The following is a 20,221-nucleotide window of genomic DNA, read 5'->3' on the forward strand; positions in this document are numbered from 1 at the left end:
CGTGCATCAGTATTGTGCTCTTTCGGTGGAGATGCCACAGAACACCATCTATCCTCCTTTAAAGGGGAGACAAGCCACCGAACCCACGTTCTATGCGGTGGTCTCGCGGTTAAGGTGCTCAGTCCGGAACCGCACGACTGCTACGGTCGCAGGTTCGAATCCTGCCTCGGGCATGGATGTGTGTGATGTTCTTAGGTTAGTTAGGTTTAAGTAGTTCTAAGTTCTAGGGGACTGATGACCACAGATGTTAAGTCCCATAGTGCTCAGAGCCAGAGCCACGTTCTATGATGAACCGTGGCCGTCCAACCATTTAGCGCCTAGTCATAGTTTCGCTGTCCTTCTACCTCTTTCTGTAGATGATCACGACAGTAGCACGGGAACATTCCACCAGCCTCGCAGTTTTCGAGATTCTAGTTAACAGGCTTAGCGTAATAACAATCTGCCCTTTGTCAAAGTCGCTCATCACAATGGTTTTCCTTATTTGCAGCCCACATTTTCACTAGGGTGGGGCGACGTCCGTGTCTGCTCCGCCTACATAGTCTTGTCACGTGAATGCAACGCCACCAGGCGGCATCCAACGTCGTGGTGGTCAATGGTCATAATATTTTGGCTTATGAGTGTATATATTACAGACTTAGGGAATGAAACATACGCTTCATACTTTGGAAATAAACTTGATAATCAGGATAAGTCATGGGCGCCACTTACGGTATGACACGTACGTGTCAAATATCTCTCAAAATTATCAAAAAGAAAATAGAATACAAGTCTTTAGATTTGCTGTATTAATGATAAGGGAAATGTGTAAAAAACACTGGGAGAATTTTCGAATGTCAGTTACAAAAAACATCCTTCAAATTTCACTTGTCGTAGATGATGATCTGTCAGAAGTGAAATTTGAAGTTGTGTTTGTTGTACCTGACATTCAGAAATTATAATCCATTCCACATTTGAGCAAACAATGACTGGGTGAGAGGGAGAAAGGCATAATTTATATGGATTGAAGTTTAGTGATTGGTTACGAACAATTTAATTCAGATATAATTCACACACAAAGTTATCAAGTTACTATCTACACATCATATTTCTATTTTAGCCACATGCTCGAAAAGTTCGTGAAGCTATGCTACCTGATGAACGGTCTCCTTGATATTTTTCTTGGAAAATTTCGGTTATGTGAGCAACAATGGGGGAATTTTGATCAAGACACTAAAGTAATGGACACTCTGGGATAGCGCCGCTGAAAGACGCATCAATCAGAGACCACTTTTGGTCGTTTCAGCAAGATGTATCACAGGCAGTTCATAGGACATAAAGTTATTTTCAATGTGAATATAAAGTTCGCATCTGTAGATGCTACTCAGCGTGGCTGATTCGCACGCAGTGGACCAAGGTTCGATTCCTGGTAACAAGGCTTTTCCCTTGATGGGAGGACTGGAGTGGTGTGTATTCATTCTTGTGATGCTAACTGAAGAGCTATTTGAATTCCGCCGTCTGAAGCCAGAACGGCGGTGCTCACTTACTAAATGTGAATAAAGTCCTTTTGGGAATCAGGCCGATCCACTATGAAAACACTAAATCGTATAATTGACGTTTCAAGCTTTTGCTCAACAACGGTTTAGTCGCCCTGAAGAGAAGCACTGCCAAGATAACAGCGACTTAGATTTATAGATGTTTTATTGATTCGTAATGAGTTGGCTTACCATCCGAAGGATTTTATTCAAACTGACACTGATTGTCGAAGCCTATAAGCCGAATTAAATGCTGTAATGAGAAAATAAAAAGGAATTGTAGGCCTATGGACACACCAGTGATCAACCAAAACATAGTGACCATTGCCCCTTACGAGAGTGAACGCTTCCTGTTAGCACACTGCGAGCACGAGACTCGATAACGAATTTATATTAGCAGAGCAGAGAGCAATGGAGAATTCTAGCGACGGTACAGGTCATAAACGGCGAAATCCACCGACGTAAGAGCCGTGACAAAGGATAGATTATGGCTGAGAGCCTAGGAACGAGCATCTTGGAAACGGCGGAGGTGGTGGGTCGTTCGCGTGCTACTGTCGCGAGCATATGTGGAAGAGGTTGAAGAACAGTGAAACCACGAGTAAGCGACAAAGTGTTAGACATCCACACCTCATCACGGAATATGGATTTTGGAGGTTAGCCCTCTCTGTAAAGCAAGGCAGGCGATCCGACGATCTGTGGCAGTTTACACGAGAGTGTAGGATGTTGGTGCAGGTACTTTGTAGAAGAGTTTTGGGGACATCGTTCTCCATACTTTCTTGATAATGGGGGTCCGGAGCAGACGACCCCTGTGTGTTTCTATGTTGAGCAGACGACGATCAACTGCAGTGGGCACAGGATTACAGGAGCATGGAGATTGAACCGTGGATCTATGGGAACGTGTCCGGTCGTATAAATCACGATTCTTGCCAGTCCATGCCGAATGAAGTACCTGGACACGCCGCCATCCAGGCTAACGGCGGCTCCAAACATGATCTGCCTTACTGATGCTGACTGATGCGGACAGTATTATGCTGTGGAGGATATCGACCTGGCCTTCCATTGGACCCGTGGCAGTAATCGAACGCACCATGAAAGCTGTGGATTACATGAACATTATTGCGGAACACCTGTATCCCTTCATGCCCCGATCGCAACACCATTTTCCAGCAGAATAAGGACCTAGTCAGAAGGCTGGAATCTTACTACATTCGTTTGATGAACGTGATAGTGAATTCATGCGTATGTCTTCGCCACTGAATTCCCCTAATTTGAGCCCGATGGAACACATTTGTCGAGAGCCAATTCTGCGTCCATAAAACACCCGCCCGTAGTTTAGGGGACCTCTGTGGCCTGTATACAGGGTGGTCCACTGATCGTGACCGGGCCAAATATCTCACGAAATGAGCGTCAAACGAAAAAAACTACAAAGAACGAAACTCGTCTAGCTTGAAGTGGGAAACCAGATGACGCTATGGTTGGCCCACTAGATGGGGCTGCCATAGGTCAATCGGATATCAAGTGCGTTTTTTTTAAGATAGGAACCCCCATTTTTATTACATATTAGTGTAGTACGTAAATAACATGAATGTTTTAGTTGGACCACTTTTTTCGCATTGTGATAGATGGCGCTCTAATAGTCACACAAACATATGGCTCACAATTTTAGACGAACAGTTGGTAACAGGTAGGTTTTGTAAAGTAAAATACAGAACATAGGTACGTTTGAACATTTTATTTCGGTTGTTCCAATGTGATACATGTACCTTTGTGAACCAGCCTTGTATTCACCTAGGGGATGTGGAAAACCGCATAAAAACCACATCCAGGCTGACCGGCACACCGGCCCTCGTCGTTAAGCCGCCGGGCGGATTCGATCCGGGGCCGGCGCGCCTACCAGAGTCCAGGAAGCAGCGCATTAGAACTCTCGGCCAACCTGGCGGGTAGATTAAGCTATTATCTAACAAAAATTAAACCAAAAACATTGTTTCGTTGACCAGTGTTATCGATGACTCCATCTTCTCTCTCTACTCATCCTTTCTGTTTTACTCCTTTGGTTTATGTGATGCAGGCCGCTAACCGACCATATCTATGCTATCTTGTCAGCAATCAATCGGTTTTATTTATTATCGTCGCTGCCTGTTACACTGTGTCATTGAGGTGCAGACGTACTCACTATGCCGGAGGAAAGTATTTCGGATGAATCATGTTCAACCCATGTCTTTTTCTGACAGGTATGCAACAGTGTGTTTGCGGGAATTCGTTGGCAGCGAACCTGAGGAACGAGTGGGGTAACACCACTTTCCATGTTACCAAGCTGGTTTAAATAGCAGCTCCTCTCTGCAGCCTTACAGTGAGATACTTTCTCCAGGGTACAGATCCGTTGCAAGCAAATTATGGAGCGACGTCTCATGTTGCGAAAATGATAAGCGCAGGAGGATGATTTTACCGAGCGTGTGAAACAGCTATCTTCTTTCGGTTCGATGGTATCAAAATTGACTTATTTAGTTTGTAACATCCGGTCGAAACAGTTTGTCATTGTTTTTCAAAGAGTGTGGTATCTGGTATGTGACACTGATAATGAAATAGGAGTATGTAAGTGTCTATAATATCACGACGAAGAGGTTTAAGCTGTTACAGCCTGATTCAAAGGCTGAAGTAATGAGATAAGTACAGGCAATCGACAACTTTGGACTCGGCTGTGGACTCACGAAGCGCAAAGACCAAACAGTTTATATTTGTGTTTCCTCGTATTACTTCCGTTACCGTGGGAATGTAGGTTTTTTTCTCAAGCAAGTAATATTCTTTTTACCAGACTGTATACCCTCAATGCAAGAGCGTAAATAAAAAACACTAAGCTTTAGAGAGAAATTCACAATGAAAATGACAATGAGCTAAAGAATTTTCGACAGCATTGCTTTCCAGAGATCACTGAGTAAGCTAAGAACCTAAATTGTAGTCTAATGATGGAGCAAAGCTTCAGAAATATATAGTAAGTAGTACACCTACCAGCTATCTTGGAGTCATAGGCCACGCCCACACCGCAGACCCCATTGTCCCTGGCAGCTGCCACCTCGCCAGCACAACGGGTCCCGTGACTGCAACACAACAAAGATAGAAAACTAGTTTGTAACAACACAACAGAGACGTATATGAGTAATACTCTTTGGACTTTCCTGGAAAATATATCTGAATGACTTCATGATCTGTGTGTTTATTAATATTTTAAAATACATATTGGCATTATTTATATTGTAAAATATGGTTTTATATTTCTGTGCTGTGTAAAATTACGCCTAGCGACAAGTAGTTATGATCAGTAATAATTCATAACAGCACTCAATGTTACTGCTAACAAAAAATTGGTGTACAGACTAACAGCGAATATGTTCTTCTCCGGAGTCTTTGGATGTTATCAGAAACCCTTTCCCACGCCTCGTTGTTCTTTTTTCCTCATTCGTTGGAGAGGGTGGAAACTGCGTATTGCTTGTTCAAGTAGTCCCGAAATATTCATTAAATTCAGCGCATGCAGTGGCACTCACTGTTGTGAGGCTGTATTTCAGAAACGAATTAAAGACGCACAGAAACGGTTCTCCTTAACAAGATTCGAGTCCGGAAGCCAATTACTTGAAGCCAGATTGTCTCCGCAATCCTGCATGCGATGGGATACAGCCGTGGAGGCCCTTGTTTCACTCTCTGTACTCCAGACGTAGGTTCTCAGAAAATTATTCATCAATTTAAGACCTATATTTGACAGTAATTGGCTTCTTTTACCGAAGTATGCCCTCTTTGCCTTTACTAGCCCACTTTTTATGCTCGCTTTGCTACGCAGTACGTTATGTGTTTTTTTTCCAAGCTAGTGTAATTCCATCACGTTGTCAAGTACATGGTTCCCATTTTATGCTTTGTGTACTGTGATAATGTAAACGGAAGTTCACAATGATAAAATAATTGGATAATAACTGTAAACATATTCGATTGTAGTTTATTTGAAGAGCAGGTTTCATGACTCTTTGGCAATGTTCTAACGACCAGTATGAAATAAAATATGCAATACAGATCGTCACGAGAGTAATATCAGCTGTTACGTCTGTAATTACAAGTTTCTTGTTCTTTTCCTCAACAGGCGTCACCCCACTTCGACAAAACGTGCCGATTGTCACACTTTTTCTTAACGAATAGGGAATCACAAATAAAATCAATTACATGAAATCCCAAAATTCGGAGAGTGTGGAGGAGGAGGAAAATTGTGTTTCCATACTTTCTGGTAAGATTTGTACCGACAGACTTTCACTGAAGCACAGAGTGAAATGTTCTCGTCCAAATTCTAATGCTTGGGCTGAGATAAGTTAAGCCTGATAAAGACGTTAGAGCGAAGTGGTGTGTAGAAATGGTTCCCTCGCAGCAAGAAGTAGGAAAGCAAGACGCTACATACTACTTTTACATCGACGTTAAAACATGTACACACGCTTCATAACTCAGAATACTAGTAATCTTATCCCATTGTTCTATATGCATACAATCATCTCCACACTTCTATTAACACTTTTTAATGTGGTTGATCGACACCTTGATCATGACAACTTGATCATGGACACTGTACTACAGGTTATTTTACGCATTTGTAGAACTATTAATCATACATAGAAATAAACTGTAAGTGCTTACTGTATTCTTTATAAGAACAATACTTTTATGATTTATTGATTCGGTAATCTTTATCAGAGCTGCTGTGACTATACTGAAATGAGCCATTCGTAGCTGATTTCTAAGATATCCCAGAGTACTTTGCACCATTCATATTTTAGTCGGCACATGGACAAGGGAGTAAACTGAATATTTTTACTAACTGATAATGAATTTTCTCATTATTAGAGTTGTCAACGAAGTATGAAGCTGAGACCTGTAATTCATCTTCCTCTCCTCCTTTGTCTTTTTACGTTTCTCTACAGGGTCCGCGCTGTTATATGGGTTGAAGTATTTTTGGTGAAAGTTGGTGGCAGAATGTCCCCTTCCTGACGCCACAGCTCCTCCCGGGGAGAAATGTGTGTAGCCTGCCTCATCTGACTGCGTCTAATATAGACTTCATGTTCAAATGTGAGAACGTTTAACTGAATGTTTGTGAATCTTATAACCGAGGCAGGGTGTGTGTACCAGCCCGTTATTTGTCTATATGGATGCGGGAAACAGGTTAAACCACATCCTCTTGGCCGGCTCACCAATCCTCGTCATGAATCCACGAGGCGGATTCGATCCGGGACAGACTCTCCACCCCAAATCCCGAAAGCGGCGCACTGACGCACTCTGCTATTCGGACGTGTAAAGCTGCTATCGTTACAGACAGCAAATAACTCGGAAACACGAGGAAGCACAGCAAACAACGAAATTTTATTTATTGTGCTTATACTGTATATCAGAAAAATACATGATTAAATTTGCAGGCGATTTTGGGGCGTTCAGGCTGTGAAATCTAGCGCACCGAGCTGTCACCTTGGGCGATAACAACTGCTCTAGCCATGTTTGGTATCGAATGGAAATGAATTTGAATGATAGATATGGATACGTCGTTCTGTGTTGTTTCAGATCTACTGCGAAGCTCATCAATCGTAATGGTTGGCGAGTAACGCCATGCCAGCCTCTATGCACTCCATGATCAGGTGTTTCCAGTGGGTTAGAGATCTGGAGAGTGGTTTGGCTTCAGGCCAACAACCGAACACCCTCTGCATCGGGATGGTCAGAACAGTACGGCAGACACGAAATCTTGCGTTATCTTGTTAAAAGTTATTACCACAGATACCTCGAAGATAGTGCTCAGATGCCGGTCTTAGCATGTCAGATATGTAGCAACTGCTTTCCAAATTACTAGTTATGCGCACCGGAAGTTACTGTATTCTGTACACAATCGCACTGCATGTCATCACACGCGTTGTTGAGCTCGTGTGATGACGACGAATGCAATCTAGCAGTGTTCGTTGTCTTCTGAGCCTCCAAACGGATACGTCCATCGAGAAGGTATATGCAGAAACGAGGCTCGTATGGGCTACTCCTATGTCAATGTGGCCGTTGGGCGCACCACTAGCGGCGTGTCTCTCTGTTGCCCCGTCAATGGAAACCACAACAACGGCCACCTTACAGACGGGTCGTCATCATACTATCTGTGTGCGTGACTAGCTGCAAAAAAAGCCCCTTTATTGATTAAATGTACGAGACGTGACAGTAGGACCCTGTATGGACGAGTGAAAAATACTTTTGTCCTCTCTGGCGCAAGTCACATGTAGTCATTGAGATCCTGCATGGCACTGAGCATGGCTCTCCTGAGCTCATCGATTCCATGTTCGCAAGACAGTTGTGGAGTCCCGCCATCGCGAGCAGCAATATCGCGGAACTATGAGCCATGGCATCGATTGCTCCCGCTATCGAATTTAGATATGTGCTGGAAGGCGTTTCTAATTCTTACATGAAATGTGAAAAGATCTTCTCTGCGAAATAATTCCTTACGTACACTATTCAGAAAGCGTTACGCCAACTTACTTTGCGTGGTTGGAATAAAACACTAATCATCTCCACCTACAAACAAGTAACAAACATCATGCCAAATCAACATATTTTCCTTGTCCTCTTCGTAGCAACGTAATGGCCATCAGTGCATTTGACACAGCACTCTACGTATTTTCTTTGGTTATGTGAGGAAGAGAAAACACTGAGGTTATATACAAAGAAGAATTTCTCAGAAAAATCAGTGGTTAGTTCGAAAACTACTAACGAGAGAACAAGCGAATCGAGGTTAACTGAATCACTGCATTTAAGGATACAAACATACTTAGAGACAAAATTGCGCCATTTTGGCTGGTGCGCGGTTTGAATTGAGGAATATTTAAATGTAAAAGGTGCTTTTAACTTTTGAGACACGCAGTACGTCCTAGCAGAAAGGAACCATCTACATTTACATCTACATCAACATCTACATGATTACCTTACAATTCAGAATTAAGTACCCGGCAGAGGTTTCATCGAAAAACCTTCAAGCTATTTCTCAACCGTTTGACTTTTGAACAGCGCACGGGAGAAACGAACACTTAGATCTTCCCATGCGAGCTGTGATTCCTGTTATTTTGTTATGATGGTCATTTCTCCATATTTAGGTGGGACACATTAAAATATTGGTGACTCAAATATCATGAGAATATCCTGCTGCAGCGAAAACGCCTTTGTGTTAATGATTGGTACTCCAGTTCACGTGTACATCAGTGACACTTTGCCCTATTCCACGATAATTCAAACGAGCCGAGTTGCCCTTGAAATTTTTTGATCTCAATCCTGTCTGGAGGAGATCGGGCAAGCAGTCTCTCTAGTAGACCTATTGCATTTTCTCAGAGCTCTGACAATAATTTGTAGTCTTTAGTTTGCTTTCTTCGCAACATTATCTAGGTAATCGTTCCAGTATGAGTTATTCGTAATTGCAATTCTTAAGTGTTCTTTTGAATTTACACCCTGTAGATTTGTGTAATTTATAGTGTATCCGATATTTAGAGGATACCTCTATGTACAGCGTGACAATCACTGAACTGTATGAAAAGATGTACATTATTTACAAAGTATGGCGTGCACAAACTTCATTCAACATGTAAACGTCATTACAGATATTCGGATCTAAGTTATGACATGTTCGATATGCCTGGCGTCATTGGCGATGATATGGCGCAGACGAATAGCGAAATTCTACAAGACCCGCTGAAGTGTCTGATTATCGATGTTGTCGATGACCTCCTGAGTAGCTGTTTTCAGCTCAGCAATTGATTTGGGGTTGCTGCTGTACACCTTGTCTTTAATATAGCCTCACAAAAAGGGGTCGAATGTGTGGGAGTTGCAATCGACGCCCATCCCAGCGACCTCTGGGTACCACAGAGCCAGAATGCCGTCCCCAAAGTTCTCCTCCAGGGCATCAAACACTCTCTTGCTTGGATGGGGACGAGCTTCATCTTGCATGAACCACATACTGTTGAAATCACGGTCACTTTGGTTGATGGGGATATAATCATCTTCCAAAACTTTCATGTATCGTTCGGTAGTCACTGTGCCATCAAGGAATATCGCGCCGATTATTACGTGACTGGACATTGCACACCACACTGCCGCCCGTTGAGAGCAAAGATACTTCTCGAACACGAAATGCGGATTCTCAGTTCTTCAAATGGGACCATTTTGCTTATTGACAAACTCATCCAAATATAAGTCGTTTTAGTCGCCAGACCATAATGTGCCTATTAATTCCCAACATGTCCCGCGGCCAACCGTGCAGTTTGAACGTCCTGATGCAAACCGTTTAGAAGTTATGACTATTTTATTTCAAATGGTTCACTAATTGTCACCCTGTACATGGATTAACACTTTTCATTATTCAGAGTCAATTGCTACTTCTCGCACCATACAGATAGCATGTCTAAATTATATCATATCATGAATGAGACTTTCACTCTGCAGCGGAGTGTGCGCTGATATGAAACTTCCTGGCAGATTAAAACTGTGTGCCCGACCGAGACTCGAACTCGGGACCTTTGCCTTTCGCGGGCAAGTGCTCTACCAACTGAGCTACCGAAGCACGACTCACGACCGGTACTCACAGCTTTACTTCTGCCAGTACCTCGTCTCCTACCTTCCAAACTTTACAGAAGCTCTCCTGCGAACCTTGCAGAACTAGCACTCCTTTCTTTCAGGAGTGCTAGTTCTGCAAGGTTCGCAGGAGAGATTCTGTAAAGTTTGGAAGGTAGGAGACGAGGTACTGGCAGAAGTAAAGCTGTGAGTACCGTGCGTGAGTCGTGCTTCGGTAGCTCAGATGGTAGAGCACTTGCCCGCGAAAGGTAAATCTCCCGAGTTCGAGTCTCGGTCGGGCACACAGTTTTTATCTGCCAGGAAGTTTCATATCAGCGCACACTCCGCTGCAGAGTGAAAATCTCATTCTGGAAACATCCCCCAGGCTGTGGCTTAGCCATGTCTCCGCAGTATCCTTTCTTTCAGGAGTGCTAGTCCTGCAAGGTTCACAGGAGAGCTTCTGTAAAGTTTGGAAGGTAGGAGACGAGGTACTGGCAGAAGTAAAGCTGTGAGTACCGGGCGTGAGTCGTGCTTCGGTAGCTCAGTTGGTAGAGCACTTGCCCGCGAAAGGCAAAGGTCCCGAGTTCGAGTCTCGGTCGGGCACACAGTTTTAATCTGCCAGGAAGTTTTATATCATATCATGTCTAAATCATTTTGCAATTGGTTTTGATGTTCTTATGGCTTTGCAAAATGGTAAATACAGCATCATTTGTAAACAATCTAAGACGGCTGCTCAGATTGTCTCTTAAATCGTTTATGTAGATCAGTAACGGAAGCAGGCCTGTAACACTTTCTTGGAGAAGGCCAGATATTACTTCTGTTTTACTCGATGACTTCCCGTCAATAACTACTATTTGTGACCTTCCCGACAGGAATCAATTGCTCTGGTACCAAACTGCAGAAGTCATATTACCGAGTAACGGAGGTTGTCGCGTGTCGACACCCACGTCCAGTTGCAGGGAGTGTGGGAGTAATCAAAAACGGCACTCTATGTTTCACCCTCCTAACGGGTTACGATGCTCGAAATAATAATGAAATGAGCAGCATGCTCCGCTGAAAGAGCGCCAGCGGAAGCCCACAGCAAATGAATTGACCAATGCCTGTGCATTTTGTAATTGCATTGCGTGGAGCTGACAACAACGAAACGAAACAGCATTCGATTACGACACTTGGTGCGCGCAAAATTCGCTGTTGTGAAATCGCCTGTCAAGTGTTATTAAATTTCTGCCGCAAACATACAGCGTAACCTGCAGTGACCAGGTAACCGGCCGATACCATTTCGAGAAACATATCACACGCATTATGTTTACTGCGGCATTTTGCCGACGCAGATAATGAAAAATGTCACTGTACTTAAATTTTTAAATGCGTTTTTGTGTAATTAGTTTAATCTAATTGTAGCCGCTTTCCTTTCCCTTTTTCCCACCCTCGAGAGAAACAAATTGATTATTCACTGTGCTGTGTACCTGTCAGGTAGCGAAGTTCACTTAACTATGGAAGACAGAAATTCGTTATGTACTGCTATTTTTGGTAAGACTACGCCACTTTATACTACAGGAATTTCTAGAAAATAATCTAAAAAAAATGATAGATCATTTAAAACTGTAATTTGAAAATTTCAAAAGCCAATGTTTGGATACAAAATTTCACGATCTTTTCTGTAGAAAAAGTTCATGTCTAAAAAAAGTGTTATTTCAGAGGTTTTCTGTATCTATACGGTATGTATATTGTCACTGTTAAAACTCTGTGAATATTTAATTCATCAATGCAAATATGTAAATGTAAAAATTCAATAACGGATAGTATTCTGCGTTTTTTATTAAAATATTTAAGGAATAAGGCCGTGTACACGACAGTTCCAATAACATGTAGGTGGTTTGTGCGATTTACACCACAGTTGGTAACGAGGCGGTACATGTGTACATGACAAACAAGATGATGTTTTATTGCTTAATTGTTAAAAGTATCTGAACCTCCATCTAAGCGAGAACAAAAACATTATGACGAGTCATATGAACTACACAAGCATTATGAATTTCTGCACACTACTCCTGTTTTGGAATTACACGCTGCAATCACTAATATAATTAATAGCACTTTTCGATATGTTGTGCACGATAGAAATAGAAGAGCTACTTACAGTGTATCTGTAAATTGTCTAGAAATCTTAAGGAGATAGATCATGCTAAAACATAACGTTGTAATGCCGCTTAGAGAGTTACACGCATTTATATAAATGTGTGATTGAGCCTGATAAGCATCAAAGTTAATCGTGAAAGTTAGAAAAATTTAGAAATTTTACTGAGCACCCGAGAATGAAATGTTGGTTTTGCGAAAGAACGTTTAAACTTCACAACACGGTTCAATGTGTGTGAGATTGCGTTGTTCGCAGCAGACTATGTTAAAGGGAAAAACTAGAATTATAGCCGTTGCTGGTTTCAGTAGTTATGGTAAACAGCCAATCATTTAAAATAAATAGTAGGTAAATGAAGTAATGGTAACACTAACCCCCTCCCCCATTACTTCTCGCTTAGTCCTTATACATCGTAATCATTATTTATAATCTTGTTGCTCAAACTCTGACACGTCTTAATTTCTTGCCTCATTTCTCTCTCGCTCCAGTTTTGAGCATTTTTCTGTTTCTGGATTCTGTTATTGTTGTTATTATAATATACAAGGTGATTATAGTAATAAAATGACTTTAAGGCTCTCACATATTTTTCTTTTTACTTCACACTTAAAAATAAGTAGCCTACAGTGTAAATTGTATGTTGTCTGGTCTGATGTAAGAGTGAGTCTGAAGGCACTAATCATGCCAAGGAAACAATGTGAATACAAAATTGCTCGTCTGATTGAACTACCAGGAAATATTTTTATATATAAAAAAAATAATAGTGGCTGATTTCAGAGAAACTGTTTAGTTTCTTTTCGAGGAATTCCCCGGAAAAGAACTTTGGTTTTTATGGAAGATAAGAGAAGATTGAAGTATTTCCAAGTATGATTTGTGTTATCGCGCGCTATTGATACCACGCTACGCCAGCCCACGTTTAGAAATTGTCACCGACCACGCGACCTGGAGGCCAATCTGCGCCCAGCGCCGTAACGGAGCCGACTCACAGCACGCTGCATATGTAAGTCTCACCAGGAACCTCATGAGTGCAAAGTCGCACGTTCAGTCATTAGTAAGGCTCATTTGAAAGTGTTATGTTAACAATTAAGAAAGGACAAATATTTGGTGCTAATGACTCACCATGCGCATCAGTAGGGCGACAGAAAATAAGTGTCTAGGAGGTGCAGTGGTGAACCTTCGCCGGCCGTGGTGGCCGAGCGGTTCTAGGCGCTCAGTCCGGAACTGCGCGACTGCTACGGTCGCAGGTTCGAATCCTGCCTCGGGCATGGATATGTGTGATGTCCTTATGTTAGTTAGGTTTAAGTAGTTCTAAGTTCTAGGGGACTGACGGCCACAGATGTTAAGTCCCATAGTGCTCAGAGCCATTTGAACCATTTTTTTGGTGAACCTTCTATGGGGTGTATGTATAACACTTTACAAAATGGATAGTGTTGAAAAACAAGAAATGTTCAAAACAAACCATTAACTTGTGCCGTGAACACCGAATAATAAATGTCGCGTCACAGTGATCACAAATGTTCGCACCATCAAGATCGAAGACGAGCTCCTTGGGTGTTACAAACGGTGCAGGACGTTCAGCTAGGAATCCACCTTAAAGAATGCGTATAGAATCATATCAGAAGGAGTAGTTTGCTGTAAAGGAATATCATTTTTATAAGCAGACCAGGACTCAAGCAAAGGCAAGTTATTTCCAGCAGCTATTGGCCAATTTTCCACTCTTCCCTGCTGCCGTTGAAAAATCACGCACACGAGAAAGAGTCTAGTGGGCAGACCACCTCTAACTTCTCACAGCACAGTAAATAACTTTCTAGCTAATCTACCATCCAGATTAACAGTCGGCATAATTGTATACGAATGCGTTAAGGCATTGGTCTTAGTTAATCTTGATGCAATTCTCTTGGTACCTCTAATCTTCAGGATTCCTTTTACATGCATTTTCTCTTCAACCGCCGATTGCTTGGAGCTGAAAACAAATTTCTCACTGAACAATAGGATAATGTTATTTACATCATCTGCGAATTTTCGGGCCTATTCCGTAGTTTGTTCCGCATCGTCAAGTTGACGCTTTGTTTGAAATTTCGTTATCTTACGTTTTCCAGTTCTGTAGTACGGTTTGAAATTATGCAACCATCGTTTGCTTCCCTTGAAATCACAGTAATCCACGTTGTCAGCAATTTGATGCGCATAACGAAGTAGGACGCTATGAAGCACTTTCTCGAAATTGTATCGAGCGTCCTTGAAACGCGCAAACACCAGTTTTTGTAACAAGTGCACCTGGTCTTCCCTTGTACATCCATAGTTTTTCTTATGCGTCACACGGTCATATTGCTGCGGACTTATTTGAAATCTGTTTTTTTTTTTTTTTTTTTTTTTTTTTTTTTTTTTTTTTACCTAAGCTGAGGGTAATCTTCCATGTACTTAATTATGTTTAGTACCCGCTCCTTTGTGGCTCCCTGTCCTACATGAATGATGAATTACAGGGGTTGACACTGTTTCAGTATCACCTTCACTTATTAGCATCTTCACTTGTTAGCGCGTATCGTCGTCACTGAACTCCTCATGTACGCTGTCCGCACAGTCCGCGTATACGGCACCACACATTAAGCTGACTCATTTTTCTGAAACGCTAATTTTTCAACTGCCACTTCCTTCTCTCTCTGTGAAATTCCTTTGTTTCCCTTCTGACGAAATGTGAATTTCGGCAACTGTTGTTGTAGGTATATTGCAATGTTTGCTTTGTTTACCTATGTCATTGCTGTGCTTTGCATTAACACCACTAGCACTGTTGTGAGTCACTCGTCGACTAAACAGTTCAATTACGCTTCGCAGCCTCACCTTGTGCTCACTATTGGATACCTATGCTATTAGCAACCAATATTGCGTCTTCTGGGTAAAAAGTATGTGGGGCGTCGAATGCCGTAAACATAATTGGCCTTTTGCGACCTCACATTCAAGGGGTCCTTGTTAGTCAGTTTTATCAGTTAGTTCAGATCTGTCTATCTAGTCTAAACGTCGTCATTTAGCCTCTGTTTTTATTGCGGATACAGGACTATTGCTTCCTCGAGAACTTGCACTGGGTATTGTTCTGGACTTGCAGTTATACAAGCAAAGTAAAAGAAATTTATCAAACACTACGTGTGCATCTTATTACTTTGGTCTCTGTCATGGAACCCACCAACTCCTTGGCATCCACCAGCAGGATGATCAGACATGATTAATGGATAACTCTCGACTAGGACGACGAGTCGACATCTGTAAGCAACGTGGAAAACTCTGATGAATGCGCTTTACGTCTCGAACTAGAACTTGATGGCGACTTATGGATGTCCCCTTACATAAACAACGAATGTCTTGCAGCTGCTTGTACCATCTCCAAATATTCTGAGACGTAGGGGGTATATTGATGTAAATCCTACAAAAACTACCATGCACAGTTGGCCCTGAATTGCAATTGTTGAAACATAGTACACAGATCTTCTTTTGTTAAGGTGTACCGCCAGCTGGACTCGATGCACACTGGATGTTGCCAAGGACATAAACCGACAACTTACGGTGGGGACCAAGGAATACTTTTAGATTCTACGCGAACGATAACATTCGCCCCCAACTATCTGTTTTCATTAAAGTAGAAGAGTGTGAAATCGGACGAAACTTTTTGAAACAGCCTGTGCGCATGCCCCAATTACTTTACAGCATAGCGAACGCAGAATGAGCAGTGTATCATACGAAAAAAGGAATTTCTGTACTCATTACTCGTTCACATTCCCTTTCGCATTTTCGCATTTTTCGATTTGCGCAATCCAGTATTAGCTGACTACAACAAACCACAATAAATTCAGTCCACTGGTTTTTCACATGTATCACTGTCGTAGGTTTATGCCGGGTACGAACCGAAATGCTACGACGTGATACATTCATTTCCAAGTGAGCAATAATTCGTCTCGTTTGGATTCATTCACAAGCTGACATTGCGCCCTCTGCCGCTGAAATTCTCTCTTTTCGACACTGAGTGAAATGACACGATGGTAAAACCTGTATTCGGGATGGTGGCCGTTCAAATCCATGTGATCATTCACAGTTAGGTTTCCCGTGATTTCGTGAAACAGTTCACACAAATGCCAGGATGCTTCCTTTGAAAGCACAAAACCTGTTTCCTATCCCATCCTTCCCCAATCCGGGCTTGTGTTCGGTCGCTGATAACTTCTTAGTCGATGTGACGTAAAATCTTGATCTTCTTTCCTACCTTCCTCTCGTTTGTCCCTGTGACGTAAAATCTTGATCTTCTTTTCTACCTTTCTCTCGTTTGTCCCTTTTCACTACCCTACCTCGCCATGACATTCACTTTTCTGGTCACACTCAAGAGGACGTTGCTCTATTAATATCTGAGCATGTTCTTTGGAATCTTAATCATTTATTGCTTGCGCGTTCTTCTACACATTCTTCCTGTGCGTTGTCATTTTCACAGTCGTTGGTGTATGTAGTGCACGTTTTTAAACAGTAGTGCATTGGAAATTTGTAAGGTTTAGTTTTACTACTTCCTCCAGGAGGCTCACGGTTCTTTCGTGAGTGCGTGCGTGGCGCCCACGGGGCCCCGAGCTATTGCAGTCCATTCTTCCTTCCCAGGCTGAATTTCCTTCCCTGTGGCCCTCCCTCCCCATCCTCACTTCTTCCCTGTTGCCCCCTCCTTCCCTCTCTCGGTGTTCTTATCTATGTCGACCTGGCTATCCACCTGGTTTCCTGTAGTCCTTGCGGTTTTGTTTACCCTGCCTTTTCTCTTTCATTGTTTTTGGCGTTTTTGTGGTCTGACCGCTTCTGTCTCTAGTGTGAGTCATTTGGAGAAGAATTCCCTCCCTATCGTCTACGGCATGGATACCTCTTCTCCTCCTTCCTTCCCCTCTTCCTCCCACTCCACCCAGCTAAGTCACCAGCACATGTTACCGGTCTATCTTGTGAGGCTGTTATGTACCCATCTGGATGAGGTTCCTGAGAACAAAGGGATCACACTTCAGATACCTGAGCTGTTGCCTCCCCAAGTATGTGCAGGAGTTGTTGCTTGTTGTTCCTGAGCATTGGAGCACAGGAGCCACAGCTGCCTTCCCAGACAGCCCTTGCATGTGGAGAGCCCCTGATCAGAGTGGGTGCTATCAGTATGGATGCTTTGTGCATGAAGTATATCAAGATTAAAAAACCAGGCCATTTTCCTATGGCTGTGTCTTTGAGTGGTAACGGATCTTCGATTGCTACTCCTTATGACCCTGCATCCTTCCCTTCCCTGGCTATACACCGGGAGGAGGGCCAGGCTAGACAGCTTGGGACAAAATATTTTCCCCGCTAGCTGGTCTATAGTTGGACGAATGTGGACACATTCACAGCTACAAAGCTGCTAGTTTTTGTGGAAAAAATCGGAAACCAGTTTGGTGAAGTGGACTCTCTCAGAAAGATGTGATCGGGTTCCCCGTTGACCAAAGCTCCTTCTGCCGCCCAATCTACAGCTTTTTGCGCTTGTGATCGTCATGGCGACGTTGCGGTGCCTGCTCCACCTCACCAGTCTCTCAATATGGACCAGGTAGTCATTTTTTACAGGGACCTCATCCTTCAAACTGATGTGGAAGTCCATGCTAATCTGGGATTAAGAGCCATTCATTTTGTTCAACAAGTGCAGAAAGGTGTAAGGCCAACCACACTGATGTTAGCGCCATTACTCTGGCTTTCTAGGGAAGTACTCTACCAGAGAGTCAATGTTATATGTTATCTGTGTGATGTGGAGCCGTATGTCCCACCACCCATGAGGTGCTTTCAGAGCTTGCGTTTCAGGCACATGTCTTTCCAGTATATGTCAGACCCTCTATGTGGTGACTGTGGCCAACCACTCCATGAGCGGAGCCCCTGTGCTTCGCAACCTGCGTACACGTGTAAATCGTCACGATCGTCACTCTCCATGCTCATCAGATTGCCTGGCTCACAAGAATATGAATGACTCCATGCTATATCGATGACTTTTGCGTCTGTTATGTAATTTCACCGTCCTACCTCTTCCTTACCCTCATCCTCTCCTCTCTCCTCTCCCCCACCCCTGCAATTCAAACTCTCTTTCGTCTGGGCGCCACTCCCCTTCCCCAGTCGAAGAAGTGTCCCACTTCTTTGGTGCCCATTGGTGATAGGGCTTCCTTCTGGGACCCCTCCCCTCAGCATCTGCTACCACAAGGCCTGCTACCACAACTCGGATCTTGCAGAAGCTTACTATCCCTCTGTGCCCTGCCCTCCTCAACCTATGAAAGAGAAGAAGAAGAAACACAAGTCTTGGTAATCTGGCGATGTGGTTGGCTCCAGCCCATTTACCTCCCATTTGGATGGCTACTCTCTGATTATTCAGTAGAACTGTAATGAATACTACCATCACCTCCCAGAGTTGCAATCCCTTATTACCTTTTACTCAGCAGCTTCTGTCGTTCCCCACGAATCTCATTTTACGCCACATCCTGCAAGGTTGTCAGCAGCAGTCTTCAATTTCCAGCAGTGCCCTTCCAGGTGGCCTTTGTACAGATCCATCAGTTCTTGCAGAACAACTTGCTACCCATTTTGCGACGGCATTGGCTTCAGCTTCCTATCTAGCTGCCTTCTTCCTCCAGAAACGGTGGGCTGAAGCTACGCACATATATTTTACCTGTGTCAAGCTGAATCCTACAATGAACTTTTTACTGAATGGAAACTTCTTCTGGCCCTCTCTTTTTCCCATGATTCAGCTCCTGGCCCTGACCCCATCCATAATCAATTGCTTCAACACCTCAATCCTCCACAACGCCAGTATCTCCTCCAAGTGTTTGACCCTGTTGGCTCCAAAGCACTTTTCCCTTACAATGGAGAGACCGTATTGTAGTTCCTGTTCTTAACCCTGCCAAGGACCCATTCTCGATTGATAGCTAGCGGCCCATCATTGGAATGAAAATGTCCTCCCCCCCCCCTTCCAAATTACTAGAACAGATTATGGCTCGTCAGCCCAGTTGGGTTCTTGAATCTTGAGACATTTTATCCACTTATCACTGTGGCTTTTGGGAGCGACAGTCTCCAACTGATCATATGCTTCGATGGGAAACTGCAGTTCAGTAGGCCTTTTCTCAGTGCCGCCATCTTGTTGCCATTTTCTTTTATCTTTATAAGTCCCATGATACAGCTTGGCACCATCACATCCTTCTTATGTTCCATGAGTGGAGTATTTGGGGCCCTCTCCCTAATTTTGTTCGCAAATTCCTGTCCAATTGGTCCTTCAGAGCCCAGGTTGGCACTGTTCTCAGCTGTACAAGGACCCAGGAGAATGACATTCTATTGGGCTCCATAGTAAGTGTCCTTTTTTTAATCCCTGCTAATGGACTTGTGGCCTCTGCCGGACCATTGGTCACCATTGCTCTGTATGTGGGTGATTTCTGTATTTGAGTTACTTCCTTGTAGACACTCTCACACAGTTTTCACTTTTCTGTAGCCATACTACAGTCCATCTTGATGCTCAATGCCTGACTATTGTCCTCCAGTTCCGTTTCTTGTGTCTTCTTTTTGACAACAAGCTTACTTGGTTGCCCCATATCTATTATCTGAGGGTTGACCATTTTCGTAGACTCGATGTTCTTCTCTTCTAATGTTCTTCACTCTTGGGGCACGGATCGTTCGACCTTTCTCTGCCTTTACTGGGCATTAGTTCTGTCCCATCTGTCCTATGGTTCTCAAGATTATGCATCAGCAGTCCCTTTCATGCTGATTCTCTTGGATCCGGTTTACCATCATGGCATTCATTTAGCTACTGGTGCATTTCACACTAGACTTTTAAATAGTCTTCTGGCTGATGGTTGGATCACTTCCCTTTCGAAACGGTCCCAGTTCTTGGCTTCCCATGCCATCACTTTTTCCTGCTCACACTTCCTATTCTACTCTTTTTACAGCTTCAGAGCATCTCCTACCAGCTGCCTGTACTCAGACAGGTTTACTGATTGGGCTCTGCCTG

The 20,221-nt window shown here is 43.2% G+C and overlaps 1 protein-coding gene across 1 annotated transcript in view; it reads right to left on the minus strand.

The window, feature by feature from the left end:
• LOC124613600 (neuroendocrine convertase 2) overlaps positions 1 to 20,221 on the minus strand; it is a 1,535,239-nt gene that overhangs the window by 325,649 nt on the left and 1,189,369 nt on the right. Inside the window, exon 7 of the mRNA XM_047142315.1 lies at positions 4,518 to 4,606. Coding sequence (XP_046998271.1) covers positions 4,518 to 4,606 — 89 coding nt within the window. The remainder of the gene's footprint in view (positions 1 to 4,517; positions 4,607 to 20,221) is intronic.

The sequence above is a fragment of the Schistocerca americana genome, chromosome 4 (assembly GCF_021461395.2).
Source record: "Schistocerca americana isolate TAMUIC-IGC-003095 chromosome 4, iqSchAmer2.1, whole genome shotgun sequence".
NCBI classification, from domain to species: Eukaryota; Metazoa; Arthropoda; class Insecta; order Orthoptera; family Acrididae; genus Schistocerca; species Schistocerca americana.